At 44.6% G+C, this 17,316-nt stretch overlaps 1 protein-coding gene across 11 annotated transcripts in view; it reads right to left on the bottom strand.

Annotated features, from left to right (window-relative positions):
* The window catches only part of LOC137324615 (AT-rich interactive domain-containing protein 1B-like), a 648,069-nt gene that overhangs the window by 401,755 nt on the left and 228,998 nt on the right, over positions 1–17,316 (bottom strand). For all 11 annotated transcript variants that reach the window (XM_067989102.1, XM_067989104.1, XM_067989111.1 and 8 more), the window contains exon 4: positions 9,778–9,888. In XM_067989102.1, coding sequence (XP_067845203.1) covers positions 9,778–9,888 — 111 coding nt within the window. The remainder of the gene's footprint in view (positions 1–9,777; positions 9,889–17,316) is intronic.

Raw genomic sequence — 17,316 nt, 5'->3', positions numbered from 1 at the left:
CTACACTCTATTTTCACATCTGGGACTTGGGGGCTGAATTCAGTCCAGTGACGTGATGAAAGTCTCATTTCTCTCTGCTGGCAGTGAGGGTCCTATGTGAAAGGGAAGCACACACGCTTGAAGGGGGAGAGCCTGCGTTTGGGGGGGGGGGGGGGGGGTGCGAGAGGAGAAAAAAGACCACAGTTTGCTGTACTTGATGGTAGAATTTCAATTATCTAGTATTCTTCACTACGCTAACCTAAGATCCCTTTAAAACAAAAGTATATTTACGCCACCTCCAACGCGATGGCACCACCAAACACATCTTCTACTCCCCTTTCAACAATACGAGGGGCTCCATTACAACTTGGACAACTCTTCCATTACCCCTAACACTTGCTCCATTTCTCCCAGCACCTTTCCATGCAAGCGCAGGAGATGCAACTCCTGCCCTTTTACCTCCTCTCTTCCCACTGTCCAGGGGCCCAAACACTCCTTCCAGTTGAAACAGCGATTTACTTGTACTTCTTCCAACTTTGTATACTGCTCACAATGCGGACTCCTCTACAATGGGGAGACCGAATACAGATTGGGTGATCGCTCGGTTAAGTCCGCAAGCGTGACTCTGAGCTTCCGGTCGCTTGCCACTTTAATTCTCCACCCCCACTCTGACCTCTCTATCCTCGACCTCCTATATTGTTCCAATGAAGCTCAATGCAAGTTCAAGGAACAGCACCTCATCTTTCTACTCGGCACTTTACAGCCTTTCGGCTTTAACATTGTGTTTAACAACTTTAGACCTTAACCACCACTCTCATTTTCTCTTGGACAGCAGGTGCTGGTAATGGAGAATGGCTGCACCAGAGCCACTGGGAACAAAGGAGGTATGGGCTGGTACTTGCGATGGGGATCCCTTATCAGACATGGCCGACAGGGTGGTCCGTATCCCCTGGGGTCGACCTGTCTTTCTTCCGCCACATTCCCGGGCAACGGGAGCCATCTCATCAAATCATAGAAATTAACGGCACAGAAAGAGGCCATTCGGCCCATCGTGTCTGTGCCGGCCATAAAAGAGCTCTCCAGCTTAATCCCACTTTCCAGCACTTGGTCCGCAGCCTTGTAGGTTACAGCACTTCAAGTGCATATCAAAGTACTTTTTAAATGCGATGAGGGTTTCTGCCTCCACCACCCTTTCAGGCAGTGAGTTCCAGACCCCCACCTACCTCTGGGTGAAAAAAATTCTCCTCAACTCCCCTCTAATTCTTCTACCAATTACTTTAAATCTATGCCCCCTGGTTATTGACCTCTCTGCTAAGGGAAATAGGTCCTTCCTATCCACTCTATCGAGGCCCCTCATAATTTTATACACCGCAATTAAATCTCCCCTCAGACCCCTCTGTTCCAAAGCAAACAACTCCAGCCTAGCCAATCTTTCCTCACAGCTAAAATTCTCCAGTCCTGGCAACATTCTTCTGAATCACCTCTGTACCCTCTCTAGTGCAATCACATCTTTCCTGTAATGTGGTGACCAGAACTGTATTCAGTACTCTAGCTGTGGCCTAACTAGCGTTTTATACAGTTCCAGCACAACCTCCCTGAGCGTATATTCCATGCCTCGACTAATAAAGGGAAGTATCCCATATGCCATCTCAACCATCTTATCTAGTCCTCCTACACCACACTTGTAGCCAGGGAGGATTGGAAAATGATGGTCAGAGCCTCCGCTATTTCCTTCCATGCTTCTCTTAACAGCCCGTATACATTTCATCCGGGCCTGGCGATTTATCTATTTTCAAGGATGCGAAACCCCTTAATATTTCCTCTCTCACTATGTTTATCCCATCCAATATTTCACACTCCTCCTCCTTAACTACAATGTCGACATCGTCCCTCTCTTTTATGAAGATAGACACAAAGTATTCATTAAGAACCATACCCATGTCTTCCACCTCCATGCACAGGTTAACTCTTTGGTCTTTAATAGGACCTACTCTTTCCTTAGTTATCCTCTTGCGCTTTATGTATTTATAAAACAATCTTTGGGTTTTCCTTGATTTTACTTGTCAATAGTTTTTCATGCCCTCTCTTTGCTTTCCTACTTTCCTTTTTAATTTCACCCCTGCACATTCTATACTCCTCTAGGCTTTCTGCAGTATTGCCCTCTGACATAAGCTTCCCCTTTCTGCCTTACCCTACCCTGTAAGCTCCTTGACATCCAGGGAGCTCTAGATTTGGGAGTCCCACCCTTTTTCTTTGTGGGAACATATTTGCTCTGAACCCTCAACATCTCCTCCTTGAATACCTCCCACTGATTTATCTTCAAGTAGCTGTTTCCAGTCCATTTTTGCTAAATCACATCTCAGTAAAATTGGCCTTTCCCCAATTGAGAACTTTTACTCCTGGTCAATCTTTGTTCTTTTCAATAACTGCGCTAAATCTAACTTATGATCACAACCACCAAAATGCTCTCCCACTGATACTCCTTCCACCTGCCCAACTTCATTCCCTAAAAGTAAGTCCAGAACTGTCCCCTCTCTTGTTGGACTTGCTACGTACTGGCTAAAAAAGTTCTCCTGCATGCATTTTAAGAATTCTGCGTCCTCTATACCTTTTACACTGATTCTATCCCAGTTAATATTAGGGTAGTTGAAATCCCCTACTATTACTGCCCTATTGTTTTTGTACTTCTCAGAAATTTGCCTACATATTTGCTCTTCCATCTCCCTCTGGCTATTCGGGGGTCCATAGTACACTCCCAGCAGTGTGATTGCCCCTTTTTTGTTCTTCAGTTCAACCATATGGCCTCATTTGATGGTCTTTCTAACATATCATCCCTCCTCACAGCTGTAATTGTTTCTTTAACCAATATTGCCACCCCCCTCCGTTTTTATCCCCCTCTCTATCTCGTCTGAAAACCCTGTAACCAGGAATATTGAGGTGCCATTCCTGTCCTCCTTTAAGCCATGTTTCAGTAATAGCTACGATATCAGCTCATCTGCCTTATTCACTATACTCCTTGCATATACAATTGAAGTACATACAATTAAGCACTGCCAAACTCCTTTGTTATCTATTTTATAGAATCATAGAAGTTACAACATGGAAACAGGCCCTTCGGCCCAACATGTCCATGTCGCCCAGTTTATACCACTAAGCTGGTCCCAATTGCCTGCACTTGGCCCATATCCCTCTATACCCATCTTACCCATGTAACTGTCCAAATGCTTTTTAAAAGACAAAATTGTATCCGCCTCTACTACTGCCTCTGGCAGCTCGTTCCAGACACTCACCACCCTTTGAGTGAAAAAATTGCCCCTCTGGACCCTTTTGTATCTCTCCCCTCTCACCTTAAATCTATGTCCCCTCGTTATAGACTCCCCTACCTTTGGGAAAAGATTTTGACTATCTACCTTATCTATGCCCCTCATTATTTTATAGACTTCTATAAGATCACCCCTTAACCTCCTACTCTCCAGGGAAAAAAGTCTCAGTCTATCTAACCTCTCCCTATAAGTCAAACCATCAAGTCCCGGTAGCATCCTAGTAAATCTTTTCTGCACTCTTTCTAGTTTAATAATATCCTTTCTATAATAGGGTGACCAGAACTGTACACAGTATTCCAAGTGTGGCCTTCCTAATGTCTTGTACAACTTCAACAAGACATCCCAACTCCTGCATTCAATGTTCTGACCAATGAAACCAAGCATGCCGAATGCCTTCCTCACCACCCTATCCACCTGTGACTCCACTTTCAAGGAGCTATGAATCTGTACTCCTAGATCTCTTTGTTCTATAAATCTCCCCAACGCCCTACCATTAACGGAGTAGGTCCTGGCCCGATTCGATCTACCAAAATGCATCACCTCACATTTATCTAAATTAAACTCAATCTTGGTGTCATCTGCAAACTTACGAACCATGCCTCCTAAATTCTCATCCAAATCATTAATATAAATAACAAATAACAGCGGACCCAGCACCGATCCCTGAGGCACACCGCTGGTGACAGGCCTCCAGTTTGAAAAACAACCCTCTACAACCACCCTCTGTCTTCTGTCGTCAAGCCAATTTTATATCCAATTGGCTACCTCACCTTGGATCCCGTGAGATTTAACCTTATGTAACAACCTACCATGCGGTACCTTGTCAAAGGCTTTGCTGAAGTCCATGTAGACCACGTCTACTGCACAGCCCTCATCTATCTTCTTGGTTACCCCTTCAAAAAACTCAATCAAATTCGTGAGACATGATTTTCCTCTCACAAAACCATGCTGACTGTTCCTAATCAGTCCCTGCCTCTCCAAATGCCTGTAGATCCTGTCCCTCAGAATACCCTCCAACAACTTACCCACTACAGATGTCAGGCTCACCGGTCTGTAGTTCCCAGGCTTTTCCCTGCTGCCCTTCTTAAACAAAGGCACAACATTTGCTACCCTCCAATCTTCAGGCACCTCACCTGTAGCTGTCGATGATTCAAATATCTCTGCTAGGGGACCCGCTATTTCCTCCCTAACCTCCCATAACGTCCTAGGATACATTTCATCAGGTCCCGGAGATTTATCTACCTTGATGCGCGTTAAGACTTCCAGCACCTCCCTCTCTGTAATATGTACACTCCTCAAGACATCACTATTTTTTTCCCCAAGTTCCCTAACATCCATGCCTTTCTCAACCGTAAATACCGATGTGAAATATTCATTCAGGATCTCACCCATCTCTTGTGGTTCCGCACATAGATGACCTTGTTGATCCTTAAGAGGCCCTACTCTCTCCCTAGTTACCCTTTTGCCCTTTATGTATTTGTAGAAGCTCTTTGGATTCTCCTTTGCCTTATCTGCCAAAGCAATCTCATGCCCCCTTTTTGCCCTCCTGATTTCTCTCTTAACTCTACTCCGGCAATCTCTATACTCTTCAAGGGATCCACTTGATCCCAGCTGCCTATGCATGTCATATGCCGCCTCCTTCTTTTTGACTAGGGCCTCAATCTCCCGATTTTCGAGCCTTTGTTTCCTCTGCCTTCCACACTAGCTTATTAATTTTCTGCCTTCCATTTCCAGCTCTGCTTTTCTCCCTTCTGAATCTATGCTCAGGTTCCCATCCCCCTGCCAAGCTAGTTTAAACCCTCCCTAACAGCACTAGCAAACCTTCTCGCGACGATATTGGCCCCGGCCCTGTTGAGATCTCATCCGTCCGGCTTGTACAGGTGCCATCTACCCCAGAAATCTAAAGCCCTCCTGCACCATCTCTCCAGTTACGCATTCATCTGTCCTAACCTCCTATTTCTGCACTCACTGGCGCGTGACACCGGGAATAATCCGGAGATTACTACCTTTGAGGTCCTGCTTATTAATCTCTTTCCTAGCTCCTTCAAATCTGCCTACAAGACCTCATCCCTCTTTCTACCTGTGTCACTATGTCATTGGAACCAATATGGACCACAACCTCTGGCTGTTCACCCTACCCCCTCAGAATTTTCTGCAGCTGCTCAGTGACGTCCTTGACCCTGGCAACAGGGAGGCAACATACCATCCAGGAATCACGTCTGTGGCCGCAGGAACGCCTGTCTGCTCCCCTAACTATTGAATCCCCTATCACCACTGCTCTCCTGACCTTCCTCCACCCCCCCTTGTACAGCTGTGCCACCCATGGTGCTGTGGACTTGGCTCTGGCTGTACTCCCCAGAGGAACCTTCGCCCTCACCAGCGGTTAGAGAACACAATGCACTCAGGGGACTCCAGCAGTATCTGCCTGGTACTCCTGGTCTGTCTGGATGTAACCCATTCCCTCTCTGCCTGCACACTCTTAAGCTGTGGGGTGACCACCTCATGAAACGTGCTATCCATATAGCTCTCAGCCTCGCACATGCACCGCAGTGACACCAGCTGCTGCTCAAACTCCGAAATCCGGAGCTCGAGCTCCTCCAGCTGACGACACTTCCTGCACATCTAGCTGTCCAGGACATGAGAAGCGTCCTGGACTTCCCACATGGCACAGGATGTGCATTCAATAGCACTGAGGTGTCCTGCCATACCTCTATTTATTAGACTAGTAACTAAACTTACCAGATTTTCCATGCTTCTCTCCTCCTCGGCTATTCTGCTGTAAACATTTGCACCTCCTCTGCACCCATCTTTTGTTTCTATATTTGTCTTATTATCACCTCATTTTGCCTTGCACCATCATCATTTTTGTCATTTAATCACTCCTGCCCTCCACCCTATCACAGACCTTTCTCTTTTGTGCTTTCACTGCTGCTTCCCCCCTCCCCCTTTTCTGGCTCTGCACTTGCTTAATAGCTTGTTCATCTCTAACATCTTCCAGTTCTGATGAAAGTTCACTGACCTGAAACATTAACTCTGTTTCTCTCTCCACAGTTGCTGCCTAACCTGCTGAGTGTTTCCAGTATTTTCTGTTTTTATCTCACTCTTCAAATATTAGGTAAAGACTGGGTTTAGCTGCAAAAACCCTGAAGATTTCGAGGAAAATCTCCAGGGATTCTGCCACAAATTTCCATGGATTTCTGATAGCCTTAACCATAGGTCAGCCAGTATTTATGAAAACATACCCCCAGTGTTGAGTCACTGCCACTAGGAGAGGTGGGGGTCGGGGGCGGGGGGTGGGGAGAAAGGGAGATTGGGAACAAGTATCAATTTATACCTCAGAACTGTATAGTTAGAGCCCTGATTAAATGCTTTCATTGTAAGAAAACCTTGATGGTCCTCCAACTCACAAGAGAATCAGATATCTGTATGTACCAGCCTTAACCAGCTGCTAGCAAGAGCAACACGGGTTGACTCACTGTGAATAAAGGGCATTCTCAACTGGGACACCTGAGCTCAGCAGCTTAAAGGAGAGGGCCTTTACCCCAAATCAGAAAATGTAATTTTAAAAGCATAATAAAGGAATCTGATGGAAACATAGTCTTTTTTTCTTTTAGCAATTCCTAAGGTCCATCTAGTTCATCTTCTACCACCCTGGTAGTCATATGATACAATGATAATGGACTAATCATAGCGATCAACTTTATCAATTAGTCTCAACGGACACAGACATGGCACGAGGAAAACCCCAGCGGTGGAGAGCTTTGGCACCCATAGGTCCAAAGTCACCTGTTTCTCCCAAGCACACTACACTTACACATATCATGTCTCAAATTACTCATTTACTGTATCCCAAAATATTATTTTCTGAAAGAAATCTATCTAATTTGCATTTGAATAAATCAATACTATCTGCTTCCACCACACCACTAGGAAGCCTGCTCCATAGATATACCACTCGCTGACTGAAATATTGTTTCCACAGATTAGTTTTGAATTTACCCTCCTTCAAGCGCAGGCCATGTCCTCTGGTTCTCCTGTTCTGGACAAGGTGAAATAGCTAGTCATGGTCTACTTTATCTAGTCCCTTTAGAACACTAAAAACAGCTATTATATCACCTCACAAACTTTTCTTTCCCAGTACGATCATGCTCAATTTACATAATTGCTCCTCATAATCCAATCCCTCCATCCCTTCAATCATTCTGGTTGGTCTCTTCTATATCCTTTCAATAGCTGCAATATCCTTTTTGTACTGTGGCAACCAGAACTGTACACAGTTCTTGAGCGCATGCACTATATCACATGATCACAATAATACCCCTCTTAATTCCCCAGACACTCAATTTTAAACATACAGTCCCAACATCTTTACAGAGCAATTTATTACATCTGTGTTTATTTTAAATATTAAGAAACAAAGATAATTATAAGATCAGAAAAATGACCAAAGTATATTCAGGTACCACTCCCCATCTAAAGTCTTCTACTGCTTTATTTTGGAAGTGAATAAGCTATTGTGCGACTAGATAACTACTACTGAAACTGTCTAATTTGCTATGAGCAATGCCAAAATGTATTCATTTTCCCTAATCTGCTAGCATCGAGAAGCTGCACATGCACAGGTTTTTGTAACAGCAGTTGTAACGGGTTTTCTGCCCGATGACTGAATGACTATGAAGACCAGCATTGCAAAAACCATAATACTGGACTATAAATGTGGAGTGAGTGCTCAGTTTGCCCATTTAAGTTTGCAAGTGACAGCACTGCTGTTTCCAGAGAATCTTCTTGGCTCGTCCACTGGAACTAGCAGCCCATCATTTATATTACAGCATTACTATGGGAGTCAGGGATTTTGACAGTGACAGTGATGTAAATTAAGCAGGTGTGAAATATTGTATGATACTATTTGCTCTTAACTTTGGAAATAGTTGAGATGATTATTTATTACAACCAGACACCAATGATTGATGTTGTTTAAATCATAAGTGTAGAGAGGAACTCTGAAAGAAAAGGCACCCTAGCTAGATCACATCATTTCTGTTTCAGCCCATCTCCCACAATAAAATGCAACCAAGTTTACAGTCTCTAAGTTTGACACTAAATTCATTCCAGCATGAACATCATGCCCACTTTATACTACAGGGTTGCCTCTGATGACAAGAGTGCTGTTGGAGGCAATCACTGCAACACAAAGGTCCCAATGCTCTTGCTGGAGGAAAGCTAAACAGCTTGTGCCAGGAGCACTAGCCACCGGGTCCATCAACTTGGGTCTTGCCCCTCAGTTCACCTGTACAGGCCAGCAATGTCCACACTGCAGGTCGATATGCAACTTCTCCTGACAATGGGGAAAGTTCCAGCCAGATTAGAAAAGTCGATAATATATTTCTTAATTAACAGTGCATGTGTGAATCTTGTGCACACACAGCCTTCCTGCTGTTGTCATATCCACCATATACGGGACAGATTTGGCAGCAAGAGAATTGACTCAATTAATATAAAAAGAAATAATTATAAATCAATTTCAAACCAGGAATTCCCCAAATGGTTGCAAAATATATTCCTCCAATCAAAGGGATCATACTTGTGCCCCTTCCCTGAAATCAGGTGTCTGGTCCAACATCAGAGTAGGTGTTTAAACTTCTAGGGCTGCAGAGCATATCCAAATGATAGTAAAGAAATCACACTGGCACACTTGCTGTGCATTTGCAAGACTGGATCTCCAAAATCCAAGGACAACAGAAAACTAAATGTCCCAACATAAATGAAGAACGTGATGTGGAGATGCCGGTGATGGACTGGGGTGGACAAATGTAAGGAATCTTATAACACCAGGTTATAGTCCAACTACCTGGTGTTGTAAGATTCCTTAAATGAAGAACAATTACTCTCAATTGCATTCAGTAGTCAATGGCTAAGTAAGTAACTTTCCCCACTAACATTTTGATTTTTTTCACTCAATGACAATTGCAAAAGGTTAGACTACCAATATTTAACTTACAGGTGTTAGGGCAGGTGTGTATATATATATTGTTCTCCTTAGAGCAGAGAATGTTAAGGGGAGATTTAATAGAGGTATTCGAAATTATATGGGGTTTTGACAGAGTAGATAGGGAGAATCTGTTTCTACTGGCAGGAGGCTCAGTAACCAGAGAACGCAGATTTAAGGTAATTGGCAAAAGAACCAGGGGGCAGATGAGGATACACAGTGAGTTGTTATGATTTGGAATGCACTGCCTGCAAGGGTGGTTAAAGTAGATTCAATATTAACTTTCAAAAGAGAATTGGATATACACTTGAAAAGGAAAAATTTGCAGGGCTATGAAGAAAGAGCAGAAGAGTGGGACTAATTGGATAGCTCTTACAAAGAGCCGGCACAGGCATGATGGGCCAAATGGCCTTCTTCTGTGCTGTATGATTCTATCACCTCTAAACAGTGAACCTCAATTGAGTTACAAGCTACATCACGAGCACTTACAGGCAAACTTGATGGTCTCTCCTGCTGTAACAAGTTCAAATCTTCATGGTTTGGCTTGCTAGGTGTCAATGGTGGCGCAGTGCGAGTTCCATAGCCTTCCTGAGACAAATCCTGTGTAAACAAAACTCATTTTAAGGAAAAGCTTTGTCTACCTGTGAGCATAAGTCATGGGAAGCCATCAGGGCAAAAGGCTAGCAATGTAATGAGATAACCAGCAGAGGGAAACAATTCAACTAGAGGGTGACAAAAGCAGACAAGTGATTATCTTCCACTGCTAGACACAGTTTCCCCTGGCACAATAACCTCCCACTGAGTGGCCCAGCACATTGCAAGGGATTAACAGTGATGTTTAAAACCAACAAATGTCTGAGGCTTCCTTTGAAATCTCCCCACCCCACTACAATAGGAGCCAAAGTTAGACAGCTTTACAATGGGCAAACAAAATGAGCAAGCACTGACTTTGCATCCCATTTGTTTTTTCTGCCGAGACTGACAGTTACATATGTGAGATGATAGGGAAAAAAGAACAAAATACACACATAAAAGTAGCCATGTAAATAACTCTCAAAACCCTTTCCTCTTCACACTCCCTGTTACAAATGGTGCTTAAAGATCATCAAAAAAAATACAATTGTAAAAAGAGTCAAAATGTCTTAAAAGTAAATGTGTACACAGACAAAAATCACTGAAAGTTTGGAGGTTGAAAGGGCGCAATTGGAAAAGCTTCTGTTCTAAATTTTATTTTTCATTCAAGTCAAGCAACTACAACACAAATTTCGCACTCCATTCAAACATCAACATATTACTTCAAAAGCAAAATACTGTGGATGCTGGAAATCTGAAATAAAAACAAAAACTGCTGGAAAAGCACAGCAAGCGAGGCAGCATCTGTGGAGAAAGAAAGAGTTAACATTTCAGGTAGAAGACCACTGAGTTCTGATTTTCTGTTTTTATATCAACATATGACTTCCTGGCCGCCGTAATGGGCACAATTTACTGGAGCGGAGCATGCCCCATGAGTTGGATTAGTTTTCTCACTCTTCAGCTCGAAATGTTTTTGCCCCATAGGTTGCTGGAAATGAGAGCTGATAACGGCGCAGTGAGGTCAACGGGGCATCTGGGACCTTGATGAATGACGGGACCAAGTCTCTCTCCTTAACCAATGAAATTTAAGGATAGAGAAAGAAACAGAGGGATGACGGAGAAGGAAATAGGGTGAATTAGAGTCAAATTAGAACAGAAAGAGAAATAAAGAGAGGGTAAGAAAGAGAGATGGCAAAAAGAGACTGAAGGAAAAGTAAGAATTCTTAAAAAAAATTAAATTTAAAATACCTCTAGGAACAATTTACTACCTATATCCGAGGGTTCGCCCACTGAGTCTATATGGGTAGAACTGAAAAATAAGAAGGGAGAGATCACTTTGATAGGATTGTACTACAGACCCCCAAATAGTCAACGGGAAATTGAGGAGCAAATATGTAAGGAGATTACAGACAGCTGCAAGAAAAATAGGGTGGTAATAGTAGGGGACTTTAACTTTCCCAACATTGACTGGGACAGCCATAGCATTAGGGGCTTGGATGGAGAGAAATTTGTTGAGTGTATTCAGGAGGAATTTCTCATTTAGTATGTGGATGGCCCGACTAGAGAGGGGGCAAAACTTGACCTCCTCTTGGGAAATAAGGAAGGGCAGGTGACAGAAGTGTTGGTGAGGGATCACTTTGGGACAAGTGATCATAATTCCATTAGTTTTAAGATAGCTATGGAGAAGGATAGGTCTGGCCCAAAAGTTAAAATTCTAAATTGGGGAAAGGCCAATTTTGATGGTATTAGACAGGAACTTTCAGAAGTTGATTGGGAGAGTCTGTTGGCAGGCAAAGGGACGTCTGGTAAGTGGGAGGCTTTCAAAAGTGTGTTAACCAGGGTTCAGGGTAAGCACATTCCTTATAAAGTGAAGGGCAAGGCTGGTAGAAGTAGGGAACCTTGGATGACTCGGGAGATTGAGCAACTAGTCAAAAAGAAGAAGGAGGCATATGACATGCATAGGCAGCTGGGATCAAGTGGATCCCTTGAAGAGTATAGAGATTGCCGGAGTAGAGTTAAGAGAGAAATCAGGAGGGCAAAAAGGGGATATGAGATTGCTTTGGCAGATCAGGCAAAGGTGAATCCAAAGAGCTTCTACAAATACATAAAGGGCAAAAGGGTAACTAGGGAGAGAGTAGGGCCTCTTAAGGATCAACAAGGTCATCTATGTGCGGAACCACAAGAAATGGGTGAGATCCTGAATGAATATTTCACATCGGTATTTACGGTTGAGAAAGGCATGGATGTTAGGGAACTTGGGGAAATAAATAGTGATGTCTTGAGGAGTGTACATATTACAGAGAGGGAGGTGCTGGAAGTCTTAACGTGCATCAAGGTAGATAAATCTCCGGGACCTGATGAAATGTATCCCAGGACGTTATGGGAGGTTAGGGAGGAAATTGCGAGTCCCCGAGCAGAGATATTTGAATCATCCACCGCTACAGGTGAGGTGCCTGAAGATTGGAGGGTAGCAAATGTTGTGCCTTTGTTTAAGAAGGGCGGCAGGGAAAAGCCTGGGAACTAAAGACCAGTGAGCCTGACATCTGTAGTGGGTAAGTTGTTAGAGGGTATTCTGAGGGACAGGATCTACAGGCATTTGGAGAGGCAGGGACTAATTAGGAACAGTCAGCATGGTTTTGTGAGAGGAAAATCATGTCTCACGAATTTGATTGAGTTTTTTGAAGGGGTAACCAAGAAGATAGATGAGGGCTGTGCAGTAGACGTGGTCTACATGGACTTCAGCAAAGCATTTGACAAGGTACCGCATGGTAGGTTGTTACATAAGGTTAAATCTCATGGGATCCAAGGTGAGGTAGCCAATTGGATACAAAATTGGCTTGACGACAGAAGGGTTGTAGAGGGTTGTTTTTCAAACTGGATGCCTGTGTCCAGCGGTGTGCCTCAGGGATCGGTGCTGGGTCCGCTGTTATTTGTTATTTATATTAATGATTTGGATGAGAATTTAGGAGGCATGGTTAGTAAGTTTGCAGATGACACCAAGATTGGTGGCATTGTGGACAGTGAAGAAGGTTATCTGGGATTGCAACGGGATCTTGATAAATTGGGCCAGTGGGCCGATGAATGGCAGATGGAGTTTAATTTAGATAAATGTGAGGTGATGCATTTTGGTAGATCGAATCGGGCCAGGACCTACTCCGTTAATGGTAGGGCGTTGGGAAGAGTTATAGAACAAAGAGATCTAGGAGTACAGATTCATAGCTCCTTGAAAGTGGAGTCACAGGTGGATAGGGTGGTGAAGAAGGCATTCGGCATGCTTGGTTTCATTGGTCAGAACATTGAATGCAGGAGTTGGGATGTCTTGTTGAAGTTGTACAGGGCATTGGTGAGGCCACACTTGGAGTACTGTGTACAGTTCTGGTCACCCTATTATAGAAAGGATATTATTAAACTAGAAAGAGTGCAGAAAAGATTTACTAGGATGCTACCGGGACTTGATGGTTTGACTTACAGGGAGAGGTTAGACAGACTGGGACTTTTTTCCCTGGAGAGTAGGAGGTTAAGGGGTGATCTTATAGAAGTCTATAAAATAATGAGGGGCATAGATAAGGTCGATAGTCAAAATCTTTTCCCAAAGGTAGGGGAGTCTATAACGAGGGGGCATAGATTTAAGGTGAGAGGGGAGAGATACAAAAGGGTCCAGAGGGGCAATTTTTTCACTCAAAGGGTGGTGAGTGTCTGGAACGAGCTGCCAGAGGCAGTAGTCGAGGCGGGTACAATTTTGTCTTTTAAAAAGCATTTGGACAGTTACATGGGTAAGATGGGTATAGAGGGATATGGGCCAAGTGCAGGCAATTGGGACTAGCTTAGTGGTATAAACTGGGCGACATGGACATGTTGGGCCGAAGGGCCTGTTTCCATGTTGTAACTTCTATGATTCTATTATTTACAGTTTCAATTCTCCTTTGACTCCACTCACTTCCTCCAAATAAAAGGTGTCACTATGGGTCCCAGCTATGCCTGCCTTTTTGTGGGATACGTGGAACATTCCTTGTTCCAGTCCTACTCAGGTCCCCTCCCTCAGCTCTTTTTCCGGTACATTGATGACTGTATCGGTGCCGTTTCCTGCTCTCGCCCCGAACTGGAAAATTTCTTCAACTTTGCTTCCAATTTCTGCCCTTCCCGCGCCTTCACGTGGTCCATCTCCGACTCTTCCCTTCCCTTCCTCGACTTCTCTATCTCCATCTCTGGGGATAGGCTGTCAACTAATATCTATGAAAAGCCCACCGACTCCCACAGCTACCTTGATTACACTTCCTCCCACTCACTTCCTGTAGGGACTCTATTTCCTTCTCCCAGTTTCTCAGTCTCTGTCGCATTTGTTCTGACAATACCACATTCCGCACCGGTGCTTCCGATATGTCTTCCTTTTTCCTCAACCGAGGATTCCACTCCATTGTAGTTGACAGGGCCCTCAACCGTGTCCATCCTATTTCCCACACTTCTGCTCTCACCCCTTCCCTTCCCTCCAAGGACCACAATAGGGTCCCCCTTGTCTTCACCTTCCACCCCACCAGCCTCCACATTCAATGTTTCATCCTCCGCCATTTCCGCGATCCCACCACTGAACACATCTCCCCCTCCCCTTTCAGCAATTCGAAGGGACCGCTCCCTCCATGATACCCTGGTCCACTCTTCCATCACCCCCAACACCTGCTCTCCTCCCCACGGCACCTTCCCGTGCGAGCGCAGGAGATGCAACACCTGCCCCTTCACCTCCTCCCTTCCCACCGTCCAGGGACCCAAACATTCCTTCCAGGTGAAACAGCGATTTACTTGTACTTCTTTCAATTTAATATACTGTATTCGCTGCACATAATGCGGTCTCCTCTACATTGGGGAGACCAAACGCAGATTGGATGATCGCTTTGCTGAACACCTCCATTCTGTCCGCAAGCATGACCCTGATCCGCCAGTCGTTTGCCATTTTAATTCTCCTTCCTGTCCTCGACCTCTTACATTGTTCCAATGAAGCTCAACGTAAGCTCGAGGAACAGCATCTCATCTTTCATTTAGGCTCTTTACAACCTTCCAAACTCAGCACTGATTTCAATAACTTCAGATCATAACCACTGCTCCCATTTTTTCAGTCAGCTAGTGCTGGTAATGGTTCTGCTGCTGCCATTTATAGCTACTCCTGATTAATCTTTTGCTTCTTAACCTGTCCCATTACCACCTTCCTGCCTTGCACCATTTTGTTCTTTCCTCCCCTCCCCCCCTTTCCCAGGCTCTGTACTTGCTCAAAAACTAACTATTTTAACATCTTCCTGTTCTGACGAAAGGTCTTCGACATGAAACGTCAACTCTGTTTCTTTCTCCACAGATGCTGCCTGATTTGCTGAGCTTCTCCGGTATTTTCTGTTTTTATTTCAGATTTCTAGCATCCGCAGTATTTTGCTTTTGATCTACAGTTTCAATTGTTCTCTTTCTGGACCTCCTAGATTGCAAGAACATCTCATCATTAAACGGGTCCTTACATCATTAAATACCAGCCCTAACTTTCTGAAGCGAGCTTAATTTGTTTTAACAGCACAAATGCAGAAATTTCTTCAAACTCACGAGGAGGTCGACAGTGAGCTCCAGTTTGCGCGAGGCTAACGGTGGAATCATCTAGCAATTTGTAGCGATTCGCAACTCACAGTGTACCTCTTCCGTGCAACAAATTGCTTTTTTTTGAAAAACATATTAATAACGCCATGCGCATTTAACTCAGCGTTATATTCCCAGCAAATTCTGGGCCATTATTTAAGGCGGCGATTCAGGCCTTGGACAAGCTAAAAGGAGGAGGGGCGTACTTCAGATTCAAAAGTCGCAGCCCGATAATATCAGTGACCCCCTGCGTGGTCCTTAAAATTACATTGTGGCGAGTCCCACACTGTCTGCTGCCTGGCAGGAGCAAGGCCGGAGGAGCCAACTGTACGCTGACAACATCCAGCTCTATCTCACCACCACCTCCCTTGACCCCTCCACTGTCTCTCATTTATCACATTGCTTGTCTGACATCCAATACTGGATGAGCTAAAATTTCCTCCAACTAAATATTGGGCAGACCAAAGCCATTGTCTTTGGTCCCAGCTGTAAACTCCATTCCCTAGCCACTGACTCCATTCCTCTCCCTGGCCACTGTACGAGCCTGAAACAGGCCGTTCGTAGCCTTGGAGTCCTAATTGACTGAGATGAGCTCCTGACCACTTATCTGCTCCATCACCAAGACCGCCTACTTCCACCTTCGTAACATCGTCTGTCTCCGCCCCTACCTCAGTTCATCTACTGCTGAAACCCTCATCCATGCCTTTGCTAGCTCCAGACTGTACTATTCCAAAGCTGTCCTGGCTGGCCTCCCATCTTCCACCCTCCATAAACTTGAGCTCATCCAAAATTCTGCTGCCCGTAACCTAACTCGGACCAAGTCCCGTTCTCCCATCACCCGTGCTCGCTGACCTACATTGACTCCTGGTCCTGGAACGCCATGATTTTAAAATTCTCATCCTTGTTTCAAATCCCTCCATGGCCTCGCCCCTCCCTATCTCTGTAACCTCCTCCAGCCTTATAATCCTCCAAGATCCCTGTGCTCCTCCAATTCTTGCCTCTATCGCATCCCTGATTTTAATCGCTCCACCATTGGAAGCCATGCCTTCAGCTGCCTAGGCCCTAAGCTCTGGAATTCCCTCCCTAAACCTCTCCGCCTCTCTACCTCTCTCTCCTCCTTTAAGACGCTCCTTAAAACCTACCTCTTTGACCGAGCTTTTGGTCATCCGTCCTAATCATAGAAAGGTTACTACACGGAAGGAGGCCATTTGGCCCATCGAGTCCACGGTGGCTCTATGCAAGAGCAATCCTGCTAGACCCACTGCCCCACCCTTTCAAGTACTTATCCTGTTCCCTTTTGAAGGCCACGACTGAATCTGCCTCCACCGCCCCCTCAGGCAGTGCATTCCAGATCATAATTACTCGCTGTGTAAAGAAGTTTTTCCTCATGTCACCTTTGGTTCTTTTGCCAATCACCTTAAATCTATGCCCTCTGGTTCTTGACCCTTCCGCCAATGGGAACATTTTTCTCTATCTACTCGATCGAGACCTTTCATGACTTTGAACACCTCTATCAAATCTCCTTGCAATCGTCTCTGTTCCAAGGAGAACAACCCCAGCTTCTCCAGGCTATCCACGTAACTAAAGTCCCTCATCCCTGGTATCATTCTAGTAAATCTCTTCTGCACTCTCTCTAAGGCCTTCACATCTTTCCTAAAGTGCAATGCCCAGAACTGGACACAATACTCCAGGTTGTGGTCGAACCAGTGTTTTATAAAGGTTCATCATGACTTCCTTGATTTTGAACTCTATGCCTCTATTTATAAAGCCCAGGATCCCATATGCTTTTTTAACTGCTTTCTCAACCTGCCCTGCCACCTTCAATGATTTGTGCACATATACCCCCAG

The sequence above is a fragment of the Heptranchias perlo genome, chromosome 8 (genome assembly GCF_035084215.1).
Source record: "Heptranchias perlo isolate sHepPer1 chromosome 8, sHepPer1.hap1, whole genome shotgun sequence".
Taxonomy (NCBI): domain Eukaryota; kingdom Metazoa; phylum Chordata; class Chondrichthyes; order Hexanchiformes; family Hexanchidae; genus Heptranchias; species Heptranchias perlo.
The sequence above is the reverse complement of the archived record's forward strand: the minus strand, read 5'-3'. Positions and strand labels throughout refer to the sequence as shown.